The sequence below is a fragment of the Vipera berus genome (assembly GCF_964194415.1).
Source record: "Vipera berus genome assembly, chromosome: 16".
In the NCBI taxonomy this organism is placed as follows: Eukaryota; Metazoa; Chordata; class Lepidosauria; order Squamata; family Viperidae; genus Vipera; species Vipera berus.
Genome location: NC_138219.1, coordinates 9,605,778 through 9,628,378, shown reverse-complemented (window position 1 = coordinate 9,628,378; position 22,601 = coordinate 9,605,778). Strand labels below are relative to the sequence as shown.

At 49.7% G+C, this 22,601-nt stretch overlaps 2 protein-coding genes across 5 annotated transcripts; one reads left to right on the top strand and one right to left on the bottom strand.

Annotated features, from left to right (window-relative positions):
• The first annotated feature begins 827 nt into the window (after nucleotides 1-827).
• Nucleotides 828-12,119, top strand: GOLPH3L (golgi phosphoprotein 3 like). Of its 4 annotated transcripts, none has more exons than XM_081340747.1 (7): nucleotides 828-995; nucleotides 2,329-2,535; nucleotides 5,263-5,394; nucleotides 5,489-5,603; nucleotides 6,367-6,565; nucleotides 8,159-8,238; nucleotides 12,003-12,119. In XM_081340747.1, the coding sequence occupies exons 2-7, from the start codon at nucleotides 2,353-2,355 to the stop codon at nucleotides 12,065-12,067; spliced, it is 774 nt and encodes a 257-aa protein (XP_081196873.1). In that variant the 5' UTR covers nucleotides 828-995; nucleotides 2,329-2,352; the 3' UTR covers nucleotides 12,068-12,119. The 4 variants fall into 4 exon arrangements, with proteins under 4 accessions (XP_081196873.1, XP_081196870.1, XP_081196871.1 ...); XM_081340744.1 differs by having other exon boundaries at nucleotides 6,367-6,673; XM_081340745.1 differs by lacking the exon at nucleotides 12,003-12,119 and adding an exon at nucleotides 10,002-10,262 and having other exon boundaries at nucleotides 6,367-6,673.
• Nucleotides 12,120-13,242: 1,123 nt separating this feature from the next.
• Nucleotides 13,243-22,299, bottom strand: LOC308675389 (hepatocyte nuclear factor 6-like; the record flags this gene model as incomplete). Its single annotated transcript, XM_081340687.1, has 2 exons — nucleotides 13,243-13,541; nucleotides 21,342-22,299. 2 exons carry the CDS (start codon nucleotides 22,297-22,299, stop codon nucleotides 13,243-13,245), a joined length of 1,257 nt encoding a protein of 418 aa, XP_081196813.1.
• Between the last annotated feature and the right edge of the window lie 302 nt (nucleotides 22,300-22,601).

Sequence of the window (22,601 nt, the reverse complement as noted above, 5' to 3'; positions counted from 1 at the left end):
CCCCCCTCTGTGGGGGGAGGGAGAGCGGGGCGCCCCTCCCAGAGCTTCTTCCGGAGGCCCTGGTGGCCCCTCCCCTCCCCCACCCCTGGGCCGCCTTTCCCGCCTTTTTCGCCTCTTCTGGCCAAGCCCAGGTGGAATCAGCGCCTCCAGAGACCCTGCTGGACAAGCCAGGATTGAACCAGGGTCTGTTCGGCGCAAAGGCCCCGCTGGAGCCACCCGCTAGGCCTCCCTGGGGCTCGTGGAGGCCTGGAAGCCCGCAGCGAGGGAGACTGCCTCTGCGGCCGGAGGCTCCCGGGGCCCTCAGGGAGCGGCCTTTCCTGGGCCGGGGTCTCCCTCCCAGGCGGGTCTGCGGGGGGAGGGGGCGAAGGGGGCCTCCTCAGCCCCTCTGGGCCTTTGGGTGGGAAGGGGGAAAAGTCTCCTTCAGAAACAGATGAGATTTGTTTGTTTGCGTTTATTTTATTTATTTACATTTATTCGTTTGTTTATTGTACGTTTTAAACCGCCGCCTTCCCCTCACGGCGGGGCACTCTGCCGCCCCCCCCCTTTGCAAGCCCCCCCCCTTGATTTCCCCTCAGCTCTGCCTGCCCGGCCACTCTCCGCGGCCCCATTGGCTGCCGCGCCCGTCCATCAGGAGGGCTGGTCCCACCCCACCCCCCTTCCCGGACCATCCATCCTTCCCTCTTGGCAAGTTTGCGAGTGGCCCGCGGGGGGGGGGAGAAGGGAGTGAGTGAGAGGGAAGCCCCGCCTCCCCCGGCAGCCTATTGGCGCATTCTGCGGCTGCCGCTGCTCCTATTGGCCCTCGGCGCGGCTACCGCGATACGTTTCCCGGGGACACCAGGAAGCGATGGGGGAGAAGCCTTCGGGGCTTTTCTTCTCGGCTCCTTCCTCCCCGTAGGCGAGCCAGGAAGCCGGCTCCGGGCCTGCCGCTGCCCCAGGCGGAGAAGGGCGAGGAGGGAGGCTGAGCAGCGGCTGGGAAGGCAGAGACAGGAGTGCGGGTAAGGGGGGGGGGGGCAAAGGAGCCGTAGCGTGGGGAGGGGGGACAGTGGCAGGTGCAGTTGGAAGGGGGGGGCGGGCTTCTCTTCTGCGCCTCCCAAATGGGGAGCCAGCCCCGCCTGTGGCTTGCAAGCGAGGAGGGGGTTGTGCAAAAGGGGCTGGAGGTAGGCCGTGCAGCCCCCTCGGTCTTTGTCGTGCAGGGAAAACCCAGGTCTCCCTTTGGGGAGAGAGGAAAAAAAACACCAACCCACGTGTATTCGAGCCCTTTTCCCCTGGAAGCTCTGTTTCTTGTGAAAGCGGAGTTGGGATGGCTTGTTCCTCCCTCCCGCCTCCACCTCTCCAGGGGTCACCTTTTAAACTGACATTTGCCGTGATTTATTTCCACAGGAGAGGCTCAGGAATACAGCCAAGCCACCTTTTCAAACCCTTTTCTTTTCCGCCCCGTGGCTGCCACATATACAGTTCCTCTTTCATCACATGCAAGGGGGTGTTCTCACCTGACGCAGCCGGGTTCCTGTTTGCTCAGGCTTGGGCCCTCTTTCGTGGACTAAGTACTCCCTGAATGAGCCTTGGATGCTGCTGCCTATCTTGCCTATTTTGTGGACTTATAATAGCTTAAAAAAGACATTTTCTACCTTTGCTCTCAAAACCTGGTTGGGAAAAAAGTGAGAGGCTTTATATCAGGTCCAAAATGGTTACTCAATAAGGATTATCATCCCGTAGTTCTTCCGGACTTATTGCCTCTATAAGATGGATGAAATGTTATCCTTTCTATGGATTGCGTTTAGAAAAAGGAGATGGGGAGAATAGCTTTTGGATTATATCGGTACTACAGATCCCTGAATTCTCACTGAGGTAGGAATTCTGGGAACTCTGGTCCAACACATCTGGATCCCAAGGAAACCAAGTTTAGAACTTGCTTGCAATCCACCCTTGCTAAGCTAATAAGCAAAACTTGTGTGTTGCTTTATAAAATGGTTAGCCTGTTGTTTGCAAGTCCCTGTGGTCGTTATTCGATACTTCAGTTACTTGTGGTTGATTCATTAAATCATGATTGAGCAAACTGTGGCTTAGCATAATAGAGGAGCTGTTTTTTGAAGGCTGTGGAGTTCACTCAGCCTGTCTTCTGAGCGCGGATCTGTTCCTCACTTCCCCACAGAGAATGCATTCTAGGTTGTGGGGATTGGGCCAAGTGTGGGGCAGGGCCCATAGCTTGTTAGGGGAGTTGCTTTGGGGAGGTTGCCTGGGATTTGCTGTGGTTTCTTCCCTCAGAGAGTGGTAGGTGAGCTCAGATGGCACAGTTGGCAGCTGCTGACACAATTACGTTTCCGTTAGGCTTACAGACCCAGCAGAGAAGCCATGACAACTTTGATCCACCGAGGAAAACGTGTGGAAGTTGGGAGGAACGCAGACAAGCGGGTGGAGGCTGAAGAACATGCCGTGGTCAACCAGATTGTGGGCGAAGAGGACCCCGGAGACTCCAAAGACATCCGCCTCACCCTCATGGAGGAGATCTTGCTTTTGGGTCTGAAGGACAAAGAGGTAGGATCCGACGGGACCTCTGGCCTTTGGGGTCCTTTCCACTTACAGTGATTCCGGCAGTTATCGATCCGTGTCATCTCTTTTTCCCAAGAAGGCTTCTGGCAACGTACAAAATTTAGATTTGTAAACAGCAAAATGTACTCAGAAATAACCTCAAGAGTGATACAATATGGTAACAACTGGGCACAACTAAAACAACTTTCCTAAACAAGCCAGGTTTCAACAGCAGTGTTAAGAAAAACAACGGAGCAGCTTTGCAGCGTTACGTGAAGGAGCAGAGAAAAGTCAGAAAGTTCAAATTCAGGGTCGGGTTCTGCTTCCTCTGACCAAGATCACTGGAGATTCAGCTGGGATTTTAGCAGTGCTTTACGAAGGAGAGGAGTTCATTATGATGGGTGGTTTGCATTTTAAACCAGCAGTAAACTGATCCCTGTGATGTTTTTTTTAAAAACCAGCAAACCAGTTTGCCAAGGTTTTTTTTGCCAACACCAAGGCTCATAACTTTATCCTAGTTAGAAAAGTTTGATGGGACTAAGGAGGAGTGTGGGAGAAACAAAACTTCCCAAGGATTTCCTTGGGCATTGCCGATCCAGTTATCAGTACTAATGTATTCCTGGCTTGATAAGTCAACAGTGTCAGGCTAAGTCCTGAAATTTAATTTAATTTAATGCCATTGGCAGGAGAAGAGGAGCTTTCTCTTGATCCAGTTCTCCACAAACAGAACTTGATTTAATGAAAAACCAGGAAACAGCAGTACGTGCCAGCTTGGCTGTCTTCCTTCAGGGCTGAACGAGGGAAAATTGCTTACCTATTTTTGCTACTCAAGTAGATATGCAGAAACTGCCGTAATATGGGGCATCACAGATGGAAAATGCTTCTCTCTAAGAAGCCGGAAGTTGCATTTGGAGACTGTTCATAATAAAATGGCATTTAACCTTGGAGTGTTGTGTATGTAACTCCTTGCCCTTTGGGGACACCGTTTAAATTGCAGCGTCCTAATTCCAGCTGCACCTGTTCTGCGACTTTCTCTCAGGAGCTTCATTTCCTTCTCTTCCACGGGGATGCTGGACACACATGGCAGTTTGCTCGGGGGAGAAACTGGTCCTGGCTTTCCATGATTGGCATATGGGTCCCTACTAACAGTAGCCAGATGTAGCTTCCATCCCGGATTTCCTAACCCCGCAGACCTGGAAGCTAATTGTAATAGATTGAATGGGGGAAAAGCAACAACAAAACTTTGCTGCAGGATTGTAGAAGAATGCCTTGGTCTTTACTTATTTTTATTTTTTTTAGCAGTAGGGGATACCGGATTAAATCACTAAATAAAAGGGTGGGATAAACTTTTTTTTTAACTGTACTTTAAGGACGGGATTGCCAAGACCTGTAGCTGGGATTTGCTTCTCTCGGTTGTAAAAAGGTGCAGCAAAATCCTTTGTATTGTGTTGTTTTGACTGACAGAAATCACACAGGACAGAAGGGAAGTAAAATTGTGTTCGGCTTGAAATGGGAGTCCAAAGGAATTAAATTCCAATTTAATTCAAAGACAAGCTAGAACCACTTTGCATCAGAATAGAAGCTGGAAGGGACCCTGGAGGTCTTCTAGTCCAACCCCCTGCTCAAGTAGGAGGCCCTATGTAGTACCTACCAGTCGCTTTGTTGCAAGGGTGATAGAAAAGTCCATTTCCTTTCCTTTTTATTATGATTTGTTATCAACCCTTTAGGAGAAAGAAGGGATGCGAAATGAGAGAAGGAAGAAAAAGTAGGAAGACTAAAATGCCAAGAGATTTATAACCATCATAAAACTGAACGAATCGAGTGCAGTTTTTCAAAGGAACACGGAGTTCTACATATTCAAATATTTTGCCTCATTTAAAAACTACAGATGGTTGTTAAAATCCCATTTTTCCTCCACTACTTTCACGAAATATGTAATGTTTTCACTGGATGTTGAGAAGGAAAGGGAAGTTGGTGTTTTAGGAGTATTTGCATATTTGAGAGATTTGGGGTTGATGGTAATTTGTATGTGTGTTCCGGACATACAGGAACCGTGAAATCTCTGTTTGCTTTTCTGCTTGAGTTGACATTTCAGCCAAATGTTCTCTGCCAGAATTGCTTCCTGTATGACCTTCCTATCTGCTGTCAAACTTGGCAGTGTAATCTAAGGAAATATATTATTAATCTAGCTGAGGTTTTTTTTTTAAAAAAGCAGTTAATCGTGGCTAGCATGCCAGGTTGTTAGGCACAGTTACCAATTTGTAGTCCTTATCCTAATTGACTTACAACTATATAACCTTGGGATCACCAGACTGATTATTTCCCCCCCCACACACACTTGCCTGATGCAAGAATGCAGGTGGTAAAATATGACACTGAATTCAGCTTATCTAAATGCCAAGGTTTAACATCTTGAATTTCAACTCTGCACTTATGGATACTGTCTTCCCACTTGATGCACATTTTCTGAAAACCTGAATTTAATGCAAGTTTTGCTGCCACTTGCATACCCTTTTATGGGGACTTTCCCTCACATTATTAAAGCAACGAGTAAGAGAGGAGCTGCGGCTGAGGTTTTGTGTACCAGGATGTAGAACAATTTTGCTACCGATGCTGTGGAGTTAGTCTGGGGGGAAGTCTGGCGGGACCAGGGGGGTTTGCGGGAGACCTGTGGACGCTCTTTTGGTAGGGCTGAGCTCCCTCGGTTGACTTCTGCTTTGCTGGTCCTCTCAGGGCTACACCTCCTTCTGGAATGACTGCATTTCCTCTGGACTGCGCGGGGCAATCCTCATTGAGCTCGCCATGCGAGGGAGGATACAGCTGGAGGCCCAGTCCATGAGGAAAAAACGGCTGTTGGATCGAAAGGTAGGACGTTGCCTTCCCGGTATGGCCGGGCTCTGCAGGACTGCTGGGTCTCCACCTCTTCAGCGCCTGGACCCCGTTTTTTCCTCCCGCTCAGGTCCTCGTGAAGTCAGATGCCCCGACCGGAGACGTCCTCCTGGACGAGACGCTCCGCCACCTGAAGGCCACCGAGCCGGCCGAGACGGTGCAGACTTGGATTGAGCTGCTCACAGGTAAGAGAGCTTGGACGGCTGCCTTGCCTGGCTGCCCTCCTGGCCTCTCTGGGGGCAGCCCCTGGCCCCGTGCAGAGCGCTTGCCTGGTCCTGCCGCTGCTTCTGAAAGAGCCGTGCGGGCCACGTCCTTCACTGGGCCTGCTGGTTTCTGCGGCCGGGGTCACGCGTTGCAGTGAGGCTGGGTTTTGTGGGAACAGTTGAAATCGGCTGATTGTAACTCGTGGCTTCAAGCTCCCACAGCCCAAAGTGGGTTTTTTAAAAAAAAAACCACCAGAGAATCAAATGACTGCTGTGCTTTGTGGCTCGGCACAAGGCGTAGATTTTGATAGAAGGAAAATGAATGAATTGTTAAATTGATGAAGAAACCAGCATTAGAGACACATTCAGCTATCATCCGTTGTCCAGGAATGGCAGTGATCATCAACCCCGAAGGAAGAAACCAAATTAGGTTTTTCCAAGAGTCGGGATTCTGTCCATGGTCTCATTTTCATGAGCATTGAGTTCGCTTTTTTCACTCTGTCCAAAGGGTTGCCTGTAACGTTACCCAGAGGTAAATAGGGAATGCGTTTTTGGTCACCCCGGAATATAAATCCATATATTTTGGAGGCCGTCTTCAAAACCTAGGATTGAAGAGAATAAAGGGGAGAGAGAGGTTTCAGGCTGGCCTGCCCAAAAGCTGTTGGGGGCTTCCTTCGTAATTTGCCCACAGAGGGAACTTTTGGATCCTGACAATCCTGACTCCAAACGGTTCCCTCCCTCGCAGGTGAAACCTGGAACCCCTTCAAGCTGCAGTACCAGTTGCGCAACGTCCGTGAGCGGATTGCCAAGAACCTGGTGGAGAAGGGCATCTTGACCACCGAGAAGCAGAACTTCCTCCTCTTCGACATGACCACCCACCCGGTCACCAACACCACGGAGAAGCAGCGGCTGGTGAAACGGCTGCAGGAGAGCGTGCTGGACAGGTGGGTCAACGACCCCCACCGCATGGACAGGAGGACTTTGGCGCTGCTGGTCCTGGCCCACGCCTCGGACGTCCTGGAGAACGTCTTCACCACCCTGGTGGATGAGAAGTACGATGTGGCTATGAATAGGTCCAAGGATCTGATGGATAGGGACCCTGAGGTGGAGGCCGCCAAGGCAGCGGGCGCCGAGATGATCTGGGCTGTGTTGGCGGCCTTCAATAAATCCTAAACCCTCCTGGCGAGTGAAGTGGTTCCAAGCGGCTTCGGCCCTTTTGTCCTCCAGGAGGGAAGCCCCTGGCTTGGTGGCGTCCTCCCACCTTCCTGGGCAGAAGCTTTTGGCGACCGCGGCTAGCCAGGCCCACCATCGGCCTCTGAAGCTGGGCCTGGGGAGCTCATTCTGTTACAGCCCTGCCTTCACCGCCAGCCCCACCGCCACACCTTCTTCAAGCGATCTGGGGATCCGCCAAGGCGTTTGTGCATTGCTCTTCCTCCCTAACCCTAACCCTGGTTCATTTTTTCTGAGACCTCAGATTAAGACGGAGGAGTGGCTGTGTCTGGGACAAAAAGACAGTTTTTTCCTCTCTGCTCCCCTCCTGTTTTCTCTCACTCCAAATCCTCTTTTTTTTTGCCGTATTGAGGAAGGGGATTCATTTTGGCGGATGTGCTTGTCCCCCTTCCCCTTTCTTAACCTCACGATCCCAACCTCCCTTTTTGTCTGGCCAGGTTTTTTTCTTCTTCTTCTTTAATCCAAGTTCCTTTGCTTCCCCCCCCCCCCCATCCCCTTGTGCTGTTCTTGCATTTGTTGAATTACAGCACAAGTTTCTATGCAATCTCGGCCGTGTTTGGTTTCTGCTTTTTGAGCCTGAAGGTTGTGTGGAGAGTCCTGGCAAGGAGCAGTGACGCCCCCGGTTGTCTCCTCCTGGTATAGCTGTTCAGATGCACCCCGGTTAGATTGAAGTGCATCTAATTTAAGAGTTCAACCCTGACAGCAACCGAAGCCAGAATACATTGTACAAAGCTGGTTAGACTTGCATAATCCCCAACAAGGTTTTTCCTGGAAGGGGCCGGGATAAAACCCATTCTATTTTATTCGACTATCTTGTGAGACTTTTAAGAGGCCCGTTGGCCTCGGGGCTGTGCTTTAGAGCCTCTTTTCAGAACCATGAGATCTAGAAGCCTGACGCTGAATTCCAGACCTAAGCAAAATTGTACCTTAATGCTTGTGGTTCTGCTCGCAACTCAATGTCCTTTAGTTCAGTGCCTTACCATGAGTTCACAGTTGAGGTGTATTTGGGCTGCCCGAGCCGCTAGTTAGAGCTGACCCTTTGAGCCCAGTCGAGGCCTTGACTTCCTCCACGTTCAGGGCCGAGCCTGCAGGTGTTTCAGGATCTTGAGAAGCATGGTGACTGTGGGTTTGTAGTCTCTAGAGGCCACTGCCTTGTGATTAAACTCTTTCCTTTGAAAGTCGTCATTGTGTTCCCTTGCAATTTTTTATTTATTTTTTATTTTTGGTTAAGTTAGAAAATTGTGGGAGGTTTAAGGCCATTTAAAGTAGATTTTAAAGCCCGCTGAACGTTTCCTCCGATGTCGTAGATGGAGGAAGAAATTTGGATTGGAAAGTTCAGAAGAATCTTCAGGCTGGATGGGAAGAGTAAAAGCGTGCAGAAGTCTTGGTAAGTTGGTCGAGAATCCCTACTAATGCGTAGAATTGGTTACTAATTTGGTTTCCTTGACACCCTTCCCAGGTACCCTTGACCTCGGACTTTGCTTTAAAAAAACAGAAAAGTCACCCCACTTCCACATAACCTCCCCCCCGCCCCCCCATCCCTGCCCGTAAAGCAGAGAGCTCCATTGTGCTTCAGTTCAAGGACGTTTACTTTCTCTGAATAACATTTCACCACAAACAGCTACTACAGGATGAGGTATTCAAGAAGAAAAAAACTTTGGTATAAAATGTACAGCTTTTGTTCAACTTTTTTTTTTGGTCTTTTCATTTTCTTGTTTACAGGCAAAAAAAAGAAAGACTTTGGTTTTTCTTTTTAAGTTAGCACGGTCGACAAACAAAGGAGAAACATTCAATTCATTAACAGATAGCAATGCACTGCTTTGATTTAAAAAACATGAGCACACCGCTCAGCTTACACTGGCCAGGGAGTGAAGAGAAAGGGGGAATAGATCCACTTTTGAATGACAGGGTAGTCTCTTTTTAAAATGATCTTTCATTCGTGCGGTTCTCAACGTCTTCTTTGCCACGGACCCCCTTTAGATACCCTTTGTAGCCATGGACACCCCCCAAGACATAAGATTTAAATCATAACATTTCTTCAAGCCTTCGTGGACCCCCCCCCAGGGGTCCGCCGACCACAGGTTGAGAACCACTGTTTTATTCTATAGAAAAGTTTGCCTATTTATCTCTGCCCGTCAAGCTGTACATAAAGCACAGGAAGAACCGTATGTTTTCCAAGTTAGCAACCTGATCTTTCAGGAATGGGGAAAGCCACGGAACGTATATTTGAGCTGCTGTTACTATTGAGGGTCTGAATTTGGTAGTATAGTGGGTTTCCAGGGTTAAAACATTTAAACAAGGTGGAACATCAGGATTGACAGAAAAACACCCAACCCAAGGCAGCGTCTCTTAATGGCGTGAGCTCAAAACGTCATCAGGGCTTGGTCTGAGCCCAGGTGTTGTGCCTGTGACGTTACAGAGCACAGATTGTGTAACAAGCAAACAAATTGCGATAAGGCAGCCTCTTCACAGTCGGGAATCAGAGCTGAATTGTACGTACATAGTGTATTGGTGGTTGGTATCCGATGGATTCCTTGCAGAACCAGATTCATCGGACTTTGGAACTAAAATCCTGGAGTTTAGCAAACTATTCTGTTTAAACCCATCTGTTATCCTCCTTTGCCACACCTTATTCTTGTTAGAGGTCACCAACTAGGATGTGTGTTTGAGGCAGGTAAAAAATAAATACACAATTTCCCAAGGGCTTAACCGGTTTGGCAAAAAAGGCCAGCCCAGAAATTGGTTTATAAACTCTTAAGATTTTAGAAGCAGCCCATGTTTAAAACACATTTTAAATGCCGGGGTAAGAAATACACCTATTTTAGGCCTTCCTCTTTCGATTTGATAGTTGAGACCATATTGACGCATGTTATTTTATTTTTTTTCTGTTTTGTTCGGACATAGCTGATTTTTTTTAAGAGTGAATGAGTCATATTGTGCTAAAAGCGAATGCTAAGCTAAGATTTATGTTCGTGGTTTATTACACAAGCCTCAGTTGCCTGGTTTGCATAGAGATTTAAGTCGTCATGGATGTGTTCACACAGCCCCAAAGAAACAATATTAGGGTTTATAAACCCAGGTGAAGTGAGGCAAGAGCTGTCTTGCTTTTCCTACAGTCAGATTGATATCCTGTACATTTTGGTTTATCAGAATTTCACGAGTGGTGGAGATATTGGAGTTGTGAGGAGATAGTTTTTTTTAAAAAATGAGATTGTTCAAGATGGCAGCACTTCTACGGCAATCTTACCCTAACAACTTTGAAAAATGAGCGGGCTCCAATCAAAGATAAGTACTAACCTTAGCTATTCATTTAGAAAATGCATTAATTAGAAGCCGGATGATTCGTCCTGGTAGGGACTTCTCACACCTCACTTCTAATTTTTGGCCTGCTTTACTCTGAACGGTATTTCCTTCTTTGATAAAACTGTGTAAACATAACACAGTTTGCTGATTGCTGCTCAGACAACCTCTAAACGTGGGGAGGGGGGGGATCTTGGAAGAATTGAGTTTTTGAGACCTGGTTAATTGGCCAGAGCGTTTTAAAAAAAAGAAACCAGGCTATTTTAAAAACAGTGTCAGCGGTGAAAAAGGAGCAGAGAAGGGGAAGCTGTTAGCCTCTAAGAAGGCAGGAGTGTAATGTATAACTTTTTTTCCTCCCATTCCATAAATTTCTGTTTGGAATTGGCAAACAATGCACCCCCCCCTCCTTTTTTTAAAAATAAAAATAAAAATCCTGTTTGTTCATTTTGTGGCTCAGGGCACATTCAGAAGGGACCTCCCAACTCCTGTCCCGGCAGCTCGGTCCCTAAAGTGCATTGTCTCGGCTTCCCCCGGGAACGGGGTGGTCGGAGAACGGGCTGGGGTGGGGGGGGGAGGCAGGTTGGGAGAAATCGGGGTTCAGATTTCTCCCCCCCTAAAAGAGAAAGGCCGGTGCCCCCCTCTCTGTCCAGAGCAAGCTGAGCGTCTTGAGGCAAACCAAGTCCTTGGAGAAGCCATGCAAGAAGGAAAGGAAAATAAGAACTATCGTAGTACGACGCACGCACCCATCCACCCCTGCTCCGACACCGACACACTCGCCCCGACACACACACACACACACACACGCACAAAAGACTTTGCAAAAGGAAAACAAAACCATCTTTGGTATCTTTTGGTGCAAGAGACAAAGTGAGGTAGAATTTTTTTTCTTTTTTTCCCCCCCCCCCAGTAATTTTGAGAACCTTTGGGACCAGGGGAACACCCAATAGGCCTGGAAGGGGAGGAGGAGGAGGAGGAGGAGGAAGAAGCAGTGGTGGGGAGAGGAACCCAAAGGGTGGGGGGAGTAGCCAAGGTTGTTCTGGTGCCCTCTGCGTTGATCGTGACTTTGACCACCGATCAGATGAAGCAAAAGGCAGATTTCCAAGATGCGCAGAGAATAATTGCGTTTGTCCAGCCCTTGGCGAGAGGCTTCTTCAATTCAGCAGGAAGAGGCCTCCTGCTAGCTCCTTAAGCCGGCTTTTCCATGCTCTCTGCACCCGCATTTCCAAAAAGGCAAGCCCCCAATGCCTCCCTCTGACTCTTAGCCCCTCACGCCTCCCCTCTCCCCCAAGAGATGCCTTGTAAAATTTAAAACGGCTTTGCTGCGAAGGCATTTGGCCAAGAATTACTGCCTGGGTGACAAACCTCTCTCTCTTTAAGCAACAAAAAAGGCAAAATAGTCCCGGAAGGGAGTTTACAAGCCCAGCCCAGGAGCTTTGGCTAGTTTGACTAAAACAATGCGGGTCCTGACGGATCCTGGTTATTTTCTTTTGGAAAAATTCGGGAGAGACCCTCAACAGCCTGGATACCTGTGGCAAGGCAGCCCCCTCCCTAACAAAGGGACCAAGCCGAAATAGAAAAGGTGGTTGGGAATCAGAGTACCCTAACGTAGAATCTAGAAGTGAGTTGCCATTTGCAAAAGTTTGTAGACGGGCGTATCTTTGCTTAAGAGGCCAGATTTTGGGCAGTGGGCAAGTTCCCCACGCAATGGGGTCTTACTCTCTGCCCCAAAGCTTGGAAAGAAGCAAGCAGAGAAATCAAACCGGAGGGGGGTCCCTCCAGAAGTGCTCTGAGCACCTTCCTTGGCTTAGATCAGATTTTTTTAAAAAAAAAATGTGTTTTTTTCCCTCAAAGCTGCGTTTGGGAAGGAGAGTGGCTGGCAAGGCCACGGGAAGAAGGGGGCGAGTGGGGCGAGATGACCTGGGTGACCAGCGAAGACCTTAAGGGCTTGATGGAGAAAGGAACCAGCGGGGGAAAAGAGCCGAACTTGGACGGCACTTTAAATAAACGTCAAGTAGAACCGTACGGTGCTTGAGTGCTTCTGCGGGCGTTAAGAGGCTTGTTTGCCACACCGTGAAAGAACTGCCCCTGCTTTCCCCCCCCCCAGTTAAGTGCAGCTCGAAGCCTGCCAGATTTTTTGGGGGTGTGTACGTGTGTGTGTGTGTGTGTGTGTGTGTGTGTGTCTTTTTCCTGGTCAGTCTCCATCATGAATATTCTGACCCAAGAGGGCCACTTCGCTTCCTGACCCCTTTCAAGCAAGCTCCGGGAGGGGAGTCCTGAAATGAGTGGGCAGCCGGAAGAGGCTGGAGAAGGGAGGGGAGGTCAAGGAGGGGCAGCGGGGGGGGGGGGATGTTCCAGATGCAAAATCAGCTGTGGGTGGACCTCTGCATGGGGACGAGGGGGGGGGAAGAGATTTGTGCTCATCTCGGATTGCTGCCTGTCCTGCAGTGGCTTAGACATAGATGGCGGAGGAAGAGGAGGAATTGTGGTTTAAAACTGGCTCCGCTTTGTCTAACTCAGAAACTGGCTTGGAACCTTGAGAGAGTGAGGGGGGGGGTCTCTGTCATTACGCTTCATGCATCAAATTGGCCGGGGGGGGGATTGGGCCGAGCCCACCTGTGTCAGGGGTGTGTGTGTAATTTAGTGCCAAGGCTTTTAGAAGGAAATGACTTTCTTTGGGATATCTGCTCCCAAGGGTAGGGGTCTTCCCCTTCCTCCGCGGTGGAAGGTAACCCCGTTCTGGTCCTTCGGCCCCCTCCCCACGTTCCCCTGCTTTGAACCACTAGATGGCGTCGCTTCCTCGGGGACCCACACAGGAGGGTTTGCAGAATGAAACAAAGGATCCACGGCTTCTGGAGGAGGCAGCCTTGACCCTCCTCCTCAAGGTCCTTCAGAGAGTCCGGTCGAAGAAGGGGCTCACCCTCGCCTAGACACCCCTCCCCGGGCAAAAATTACAGGAGGGTGGTGACTCCTCCAGAGCAGGATCCAGACACGGCGTCCCTTCTCCTCCTCTGGCCATTTTAGCGCCTGCCTGGCTGAAGTGCTCGTCTTCCATCTTTGGTGCAAAAAAGGGGACCGTCCGGCACCTCGGCGGTCACGCTTTGGTGCAAGTGACCGCCGAGGACGGGGTAGAGCCGGCGGAGGGGGACCTCCCTTCCTCCATCCACTTGTCCAGGCTCCTCCGCCGGGCGTTCATGAAGAAGTTGCTAACGGTGGACAGCTCCAGGCCCAGCTGTTGGGCGATGGTGATCTGAAGGTCCTTGGAAGGCCTTTGGTTCTCGTGGAAAATGGCGTGGAGGGTCCGGCGCTGGATGTCCGTGAAGACCAGCCGGTGGCGCTTGGGGACGTGGTTGCGGTCAACTTTGCTTTGATCTTGCTCTTTTCTTTTGCAGGCTGGGGGGGAGGGGGAGACGGGCAGGTTGAAAGGACAAGAGGCCGTTAGTTACGCACCACGTAAAACCAAAAAAATTAATACCGATTGCTGTTCACCTTGGCAGCGGATCAGCTCTGCTCCACGCTCTGTTGCTATTATTATCCTTGGCTCTATCACCGCCGGCAGTCTGATAGACTGCCCCTCTCCAGTGAGGTTTCGTGGAGCAAAAGAGGCATCCAGAGATCATCTTCCCTCCCAGCTTTCACCCTGTCTCCTTTGTAGCTAAACTGACTTACGATCGAGGGCAGGGCTTCCACCTGGGCTAAAGTACTGGCGTGAAATTATAACCTGGTGTGGCCAGAGAGAACATTTCTGCGTTGTGTGTGTGTGTGTGGGGGGGGGTTTAACGTGACTGGGGAGCGATTAATGTTTGCAGCAGAATGTGGAGCAGCTGAGTTTGGGGTCCGATGATGCAAAGATGATGCCACTTCGTTGGTATAGCATATAAGAACTTTTTTTACTTTATTTTTTTAAAACTTGGGAAGCTTTGCCCTTTAGGCAGATTTTAGGACACCCCAAATTTCCTAGGCTGTTCAGTTGTAATTGCCGGAACAAAATATTGGGGCTAATTCCCAGCCTCGTGGGCTCTTTGGGGAGATGGAGAGTCAGAGAAAGGAGAGACGGTCATTCTGTCTCGCAAGCCCTTGGATTTAGGCTGCGAAAAAGCGTATAATTTATAATTTTATAGGCTGGGATGTGGCGAGAACAGCCCTTGAATCAATCGCAGCTTAGCATAGGGGCTTAACCAGACTAAGGTTGCAAGTTGTGTTTGTGTGTGTGTGTGTGTGTGTGTTTTGTTGCTGTTTTGCTTCCCTCCCTTGGAATCAAAAATAAAAGTTTGCTCTTTAGCCCGAGGATGACCTTAAAGCACACGACTGCACCTCTCTCTGCTTTTATGCCTTCATTTAATGGCAGGGAGGGAGGGAGGAGAAAGAGAGGAGCTGGAAATTTAATGCTAAATCAATAGCTCTGGTGACTGAAATCTTCTGCCTCCTTCCTTGCCTCCCCAGCCCTCCGGCTCCTCGCAGTTGTTTTCCCCAGCAAGGAACCCTTGAGGACATCTAGAGGCAGCCCGGCTGCCCAGTCCTCCACACAAGAGCCCCAAACTCGGCTTAGGGAGAAATAAACTTTTTTAACCCATCCACAACTCTCTCTCTTGCATAGGAAGATGGAGGAACAGACCCTTGTGACATGCCGGCCAGCCCGAAGGTTGCTCCCCCTGTCTAATCCTGGGTGCCATTTTTAACCTTATTCACCCCAGTTTGGCCAGCTGGCGTGCGACCCTTTCCCTGCAACGGGGGTGCCTTTTAGAAACCTGCTTGACGGGTTGGTAAAAACATCAGAATAGCAGCTTTCCTGAGGGAAACATTGGATTAGCCGACTGGCTACCTTCTCAGAGCTTTTTCGGGAGGAAAAGCAGATTTTCTCCAACCAACAAATGCTGTGCTTAATTGGATAAATAGCCTAGAGATGGAGATTCTCCGTCATCCAGGTCACGGTCGTCCCAAAGGTGCTTTTTCAGCAGGCAACTGGACTTCCTTGTTTTCCCCTTGAAGAGGTCTCGCTTCCTGTAGCCACGGAGCTTCCTCAGGTTCTGGCTGAATGGCGGAGGATGGATTTATGTTCCTTGCAGTCATCTGGTTGTCGACACTCTCTCTGAGAGTCGTTGAGGCCGCTTGGAGGTTTTTCTGTGCCCTCGGGGTCACCTGAATCCTGTAGCCTGGATTTAGGTGACCTCCCAGTGGCCTCAATGACTCTCAGAGTGTCAGTGACCAGATGGCTGCAAGGAATACATATCCTTCCTTCCTCCACCATTCAGTCAGAACGTGAAGAAGCTTCCCGGATGAGAAGTGGAACGTCTTCCAAGAAAAGACAAGTCTAGTTGCCTCTCGGAAAAAGCATCTTTGGGACTCTAGAACACTTATTCTATTCTTACGAATCAACGTATTTTAACATGTATAATTTCTTGAATTCCCCAAACCTTCCAACGTTGACTACATATTTCTATAATACAGGCGCTATAGTATTACATGCTCCTATATAGTTCCAAAAAGACATCTACTTAATGGCTGTTTTAATTGCCTTAATTGTGGGCAGAGGAAACCTGTCCGAGGATAGCCTAGAAGGAAGCGGATGCCCATAATCCACAGCAGAAAGGGACAGGAAAATACAGATTTTTTACAAGTAAGAGCCACAAACACACTGCAATGGGGTATTTCCCACCCACCCCCAGTCCTGATCTCTGCTCCTGTCTTGTGGCCATGAAACGTGACAAGCTTGTTTTGCTCTTCAGCTCTTCCCAAGCAGACCCCCCCAACACACACACACACACACACACACACACACACACACACACTCCCTGCCTTTGCTACGCTGCTCTGGCTGCACGCTGATAGAAAATATTGATCAGATCCCAACTATATGGCTGCAAAGAACAGCCAGTTTCGCGTTAACCCTTGCAAGCCGGGATTGATGTCGGGCTGGTGTTCAGGAGAAGAGAGGGGAGAGGAGAATCAGGAAGGGGGAGACTCCCTTTGGCTGCAGAAATTGGGGTGCAACACCCCAAAATCCCTGGGCTGGCTCTCTTTTAATGTGTCATTGGTGTCTTTCCTATTCTGAAATCATCTGATTGAGTTTCTCTCTCTCTCTCTCTCTCTGCATGGGCAGCGACCGAATAGATGATAGCAGAAAAGATATAAATATTAGCTAGGGATCCTGTACTACAGAGCTTACCTAAAATCTGGTAAATTATGTATTAGGATTTATTTATTTTTTTAGCAGCCATAAGCCAAAAGGTGCTGCTAGGAAATTCTTCAACTTTCATTTAGCGATTGCTTGGACCAGTCTCTGGCCGTGCATCTTTACACTCCTGGAGATAAAAATCTAAAAATCAAGGTATCTTCCATTTATTATCGGTTTAGATTCATCCCTCAGGCTCCTGGCTCAGTTTTAAGCTGTGTCTGGACCAGGTTTGGCTCCTCTAATTCAGTAGATGCTTTGCCCTTCTTTGTGGAATGGAAACGGAGCTGGATTCTGAGTTAAAGAACAGGGGGGAAAATTCACCTGCAAATCAAGGCTCTTCACTCATCCCCAGCTCAGTTATTTGGGAATTTAAGATTCTTGGTTGCTTTTTTCCCCCTTTGTGTGTGTGGGGGCAAGCAGGGTTAAAACCTGGAAGGGGCACTTTGGGGCCAATTGAAGCCTCATCTCTCCCCCCCCCTCCCAACTCACCCCCCCCAATGTTCTGTTTGAAACGGAAAGACCAAGAGCAGAAGAAGTCGGAGGAGGTGTCCGCTGGGTAGCTGGTGGCTGGTTGTGCCTGAGAAAAATCAATGAAGATCTTTCAGGAGAAGATCCTCTATAGGTTGAGGGACGTCTAGAAGAAAAGGGGGGGGGATTCTTCCCTTCCTTCCACTTTCTCTCCCCCCCCCCCCTGCACGTTGCCAGGGAGAGGGGAACAAAAGAAATCCCTCGGAAGGGAGGAGATGGTTATCTCGAGCAGGGCAATTTCCATCCTCCGATTCCAAGTTGGCTTCTGCTAACCTGGCCGACCCTTGGCTGTTTGCACATTTGCAGCCTGGTCGAGAAGGTCGCCCTTGGGCCTGGATGGGCGGGGGGGGGGGGGTCTGAAGCAAAGTGTTTCCCTCCCTCCCTCCCTCCCACCCCCCAATTAATTTCATTAATGACGCTCTTAGCCTCTTCTGAACCCTTCCTGCCCTTCGGTTACGACCCCACCTCTTTATCCCTGGAAATTTTAAACCACTCCTTCGTAGAATTGGGACTGCATAAATTAAACTCTGATCGTCCCCAACTCGTTAGCCCAAATGCAAGGCCGTTTTCCCAGAAAACAAGCCCAGTCAAAATCACCACGGCAAATTGTTCGTAGCATTCACAGGTTTGAATTTCAGGAGATGATTTTAGCCATTTTGATGCCTGCAAGGTGACCTTCTGAGGCTCTGCTTTTCACCCCAGAGGCTGTCTTTGGGGCGTAGGGGTTAGCAATAATTAAAAATGGAAGCAAGGGCCACTCTGGAGGCCCATGAAATTTACATTTTACGCTCAGTCCAGTGGACTGGTTTGGAAGTGGTCCCTGAGCTAACAATGCTCAGGTTTTATTGCAACGTTTTTGTGGATGCATCACAAGTGTGGGTTGGTTTTTTTCCTCCTCCCAGATTCAGGGTTTTGGGAGCAGAAAATCAGTCACGCTTGTTAGTTTACGCTGTCCATTTCTAGAGTAAATCAAGTCCAAAGTGCTTCCCTTCCCCTCTTTCATATCGGGGACGCTGAACCCCAAAATAACCTTAGCCAAACTTGAGGATGCTTCTCTCTGAAGGAAAACAATTGAACGTAACTGCACAACTCCCTGGATCATGGTGTGAGCTGGACCCGAGTCAGAAGCATTGTCTTCCGGGCTTCCATTTGACATGCACCAGATGGTGGATCCTTCAGGGATCCTTTCAAAGCTTGAAATGAATTGCTCCTGGTCGTTCCCAGCGTTGGAGGAGGCAAAAAGGAGAATCAAAAGGGGGAAACGTACATTTTACATAAAAAGCAAATGTTACTTGTTGGGGGAAAAAGAGGCTCAAATACATCTACAATTCCTGGCGTTTTAAAACCCCAAGAGAAGTTTTGCAGAGCGGGCGAGAGAGCTGGGCACTTTTTCAAGCAATTCCTTTGGCTTAAAAACAGAAAAGGTTGCCTCGGTTTGCTGCCAGTTAGCCAAAGGATGCCATTACCTTAATGCAAATTTGGAAATAGATGCTACAGAAGTGAATTTGGGGGGCCGGGGGGAGGAAAGAAAAAAAGAGAAAACGCACAAATATTTTCAGAAGTATCTCAGGGCATTTCTTTTTCGGGAAAAGCCAGAACGGCTAAGATTTAAACTTTCCTTATCGGAAGCCAGCTCAACTGGATTCAGTGGCTCTCCTTCCAAGTCAGCCTGCTAGGAGATTTCCCCCCAACCCCCACCCACCCTTGGGATCGATCGCTGCCGGGTCACACAGCCGCACCTCTTGGATTTCAGTGGTGTGTTTTCATTGCTTTTTCTAGCCATCGAAAGGAAATCTCTTCCCAGAGGAACCTTGGAACTCCCTGCTGCATGAAAGTGGGTGGGATTGTGATCTAGTGGAACCTCCTGCCTGAATAGACCGGGGTGCAGGTGGATCCTCTTTCTAACTTTTTGCAAGGGGGTGATTCCAAGGCATGCGACGTGATCTCTGGAGAGAGACCACTTGGCGTGGGCTAACCTCAGGGAAACTAACAGGGAGGATCATGGGGAAGAGGACAAACGGGGTTGGACTAGAAGACCTCCAAGGTCCCTTCCAACTCGTGTTATTCTATTATTTTTCAGATCAGCTTTCTCTACCTTGGCCGCTTTTAAGATGGATGGACTTCAATTTCCAGAATTCCCCAGCCAGCATGCTTGGACTTCAGTTCCCAGAGTTCCCTATTCAGCACGGAATTCTGGGAATTCAGTTCAAATGTGCTCTTGGCTGTAAGGCTAACACGAACTAACTTGGCTCCTTCTGCTGGCCGTAAAACAATATTCCTTTTTTTTTTCCTTCAAAAAAAGGGTTTGTTTTTTTTTAAAAAAAATTCCATTTCCCCCTTTTGCAGGAACATATTAGGGACCTCTGTTTTTGTAATCCTTCGTCGGAGAAGAGTTGGTCCTTCCTCAGTCACGTTAACATCTCTTTGCCTGTTTTAGAAAGTTAAGGTACCTGACCCAAATCGTAGCCTAATTTATGACCAAAAACATCCGAATAATATTTCACTGCCTTAACTTTTCCCTTCTTATATCACAGTTAAATATTGTCCTTTGGAAATCCTGGGAGAAGCCGAGACCCAACGGCCTCTCCATCATTAGGAACATAAAAGGAAAAAAATCGTACATATTGCTATGGGACCAAATATCTTTGCAACACACACAGATTAAAAAAAAAACAGAAAAAGAAATGCCGAAGAAACATTCGGATGGGGTGCAAAAGGATAAGTTTAACAGAGGATATTTTGGTCAGCAAAATAGATTGTGGAACAAGGCAAGGAAAACCCGAACAGACACGTCTATAAATAACTCCCAGAAAAATGCTTTTCGCAGGCTGCATTAGGAGATACTTCTCTATTTCAGAAACCCCAATCAATCGAGATTCATATAACTGGAGCATAATGCACCCAAGGAAAGGATTCCACCAGATTTAACCATTTCAAGAAATTATCTTGAAGCCTCCTTCCCTTTAGGCTTTTTTTTAAAAAAAATTCAATTCTCAAATGTAAAAAAACAAACAAACCCCAAACACGCTCTTGTTTTCCCATGAAGGACCCACAGAGATGCTGGAATTGTGGCAGGGTGAGGGGAGCACAATTATTATTATTACTTTTGGGGGCCAGCTTGCCAAAAAAAAAGGCATTGCACACACCCCTGGGAACTGGGTTAAGCTGAATGTGAGCTTGATGGCCAGCAGACCAGAGTCTTCCCTGGCCGTGAAGATGCTGGGGAAGCAGGGAAGGGTCCTCCAGGGGACACGAAGAGACTGCACTTGTGAATGCTGAAGCATTGAAAGGCAGGCTAGCAGCCCATACACCTCCAAGCTCAAAAGCACAATTGGAGAATCCCTCCAGCCCAGAAGGGGCCCTCCTTGGTGCTACACAAAGGGACCTTTTGACCTGGGACGGTCCAAGGGGTGGACCTGCAAGGTGTTGTTGTGTTTCTGGCTGTGCAGGATGTGTTTTCCCTGACCTTGGCCGAAGGTGGCTGGACCGGACAGGGTGTGTGTGTGTGTGTGGACTGCGGGAGGTTGATGTGAGCCGGCCGTGTGTGCAGAAGGGATTCACAGGAGGGGAGGGCGGGTCAGAGATCTGCCCACCCCATTATTGACTTCTGCGGGGAGCTTGTCCCTGACCCAGAAGGTTGTGGAAAGGACGAAACTGGGTTAGGCCTTGGAGGGGATATTGGCCTAGATTTTAGCCCAGTTGCACTAATGCTGGTTGACTAACGTTGACTATTGATCAGAGGCTGGAGGGAAACCAGATGTGGGCTTGTGTAAACCCCTGAGAACTTCGACTGGGGGGACTTAAGAAATTCTCTCCTGGGCCCCGAATCCTTTGCATACCCCTCAGTTAGAAGCACGCCTAGTCCTCAACGTACAGCAGTTCATTTAGCGGCCGTTCGAAGTTACAGCGGCACTAAAAAAAGTGACTTTTTTCATACTTAATGACCGTTGAAGCGTCCACCGTGGTCATGGGATCGAAATTCAGACGCTTTTGCAACTGACTCGTATTTACGATGGTCGCAGCATCCCGTGTGTGTGTGTGTGTGTCACATGGTTCCCCTTTTGCGACCTTCTGAACAGCCAAGTCAACAGGAAAGAAAGATTTCCTTAGCGACCAGGTTACTAACTTAACAACTGCAGCGAATCACTTAAGGGTGGCAAGAAAGGTCGTAAAACCGGGCCAAACACGCTGAGCGGATGTCTCACTTAGCAACGGGCTCAGTTCTGGTCGTAACTCGAGGAGTGCCTGTATTGGAGAGCAGAGCATCGCCTATTGGCTGTCGATGGCCAATGTGAGCAGAGCGCGAGGCTCCGTCGGTCTACTCAGAAGCCAGCCTTGGTGCCTGCAGTGGGCCTTACTCCTAGAGAAGCGGGTCTGGGTCCCAGGCCTCCACATTTGAAGGTCCTCAGATACCCTCCTCGGCCCCTGACCTTCCTTGTCTTGTTCCTGCCCCCCCCCCCCGGGTCTCGGCTACGGAAATAGTATCTTACCTTCTAACCTTAAAGCTGCCATCCTCTGGAACTCGGGCTCTTGAAGCCACCGCCACATCCTCTTGAAGGTCTCCCTCCCGGACTTGAGTTTGCTCCAAGGCTTGGGGTTCCTCAGGAGGTCGGAGAGGGTCCCCTGGGAGCGGCAGAGGACCCTCTCGGCAAAGATGGCCTGCGGGATGCTGTAGCGCTTGAGCTCGGCGATGATGCGCTGGGCCACCTCCTTGGTGTTGATCTCCTCCAGCTGGCTGGAGAGGACCGTGGTCTGGGTGGCGATGGGCGGGTTGGGCCGAGCGTTCATCTCCGGCCGGGGGTGGCCGTAGCCGGTTTGGCCCATGGGGTTGGGAGAGGCCATGGTGGAGTTTTGGGTGGGAGACATCTCTCTTTGGAAGTGCTGGTCCATGCGGCCAAACATGGTGGCGGAGTGGCCTTCGAAGCCGTTGCCGAGCACCATCTTCTCGTTGGCCAGGGGAGTGACCGAGTGTCCCGCGTAGTTGTGCATGGGGACCAGTTGCGGGCTGGGCAGGGAGGTCAAGCCCTGGCCCATGCCCAGATCTTTGTGGTGGTAGGGGCTGTAGAAATGCCCGCCGGCGCCCAGCCCTCGGTCTTCCCTCATGAGGGTGAAGCTCCCGATGACGTTGCCCATCGGCAGGCATTGGTGGTGGTGGTGGTGGTGATGGTTCTGGTGGTGGAACTTCTCGTGAAGGGGCTGCAGGGGAGTCAGGGTGGTGTAGCTGTTCCCCGCGCCGGAGGTGGGCGAGTCCCCGCCGAAGCCAAGTCCGGGGTGCAGGGTGGTGGCCAAGGTGTGCTCTGCCCGGTGGCATTCGCCGCCTTCCAGCACCGAGGCCACCAGAGAAGACCTCTGCAGTGCTGAGTGCAGAGGACGCGCGTCGCCCGGCATGAAGTCCTGCTCTGGAACGGCCATCTCCCCACCATTCTCCAAGCTCAGCTGGACGTTCATGGTTCCACCTCCTAGGCTGTCATCTTCTCGGTGGGGCAGCCCAGCCTGAATCGCGGTTAGATGTTGGGTGGGTGGAGGAAGAGGCCGAGAGGGAGACGCCGGCTCCGGTTGGGAAGCTAATCCGCCTTGAGTTCCTTGGGGAGACTTTGGGGACAAAGGGAGAGAGATGAGAAAGAGAAAAAGACACCCAATCTTCCTCCTCCTCCTCCTTCCTCTTCCTCGTCGTCTTTTCATGCATTGAAATTTCATCCGGCCAAATTAAACCTCCAAACTTCCATGTGTGCAAATGCCCTCATCAAACA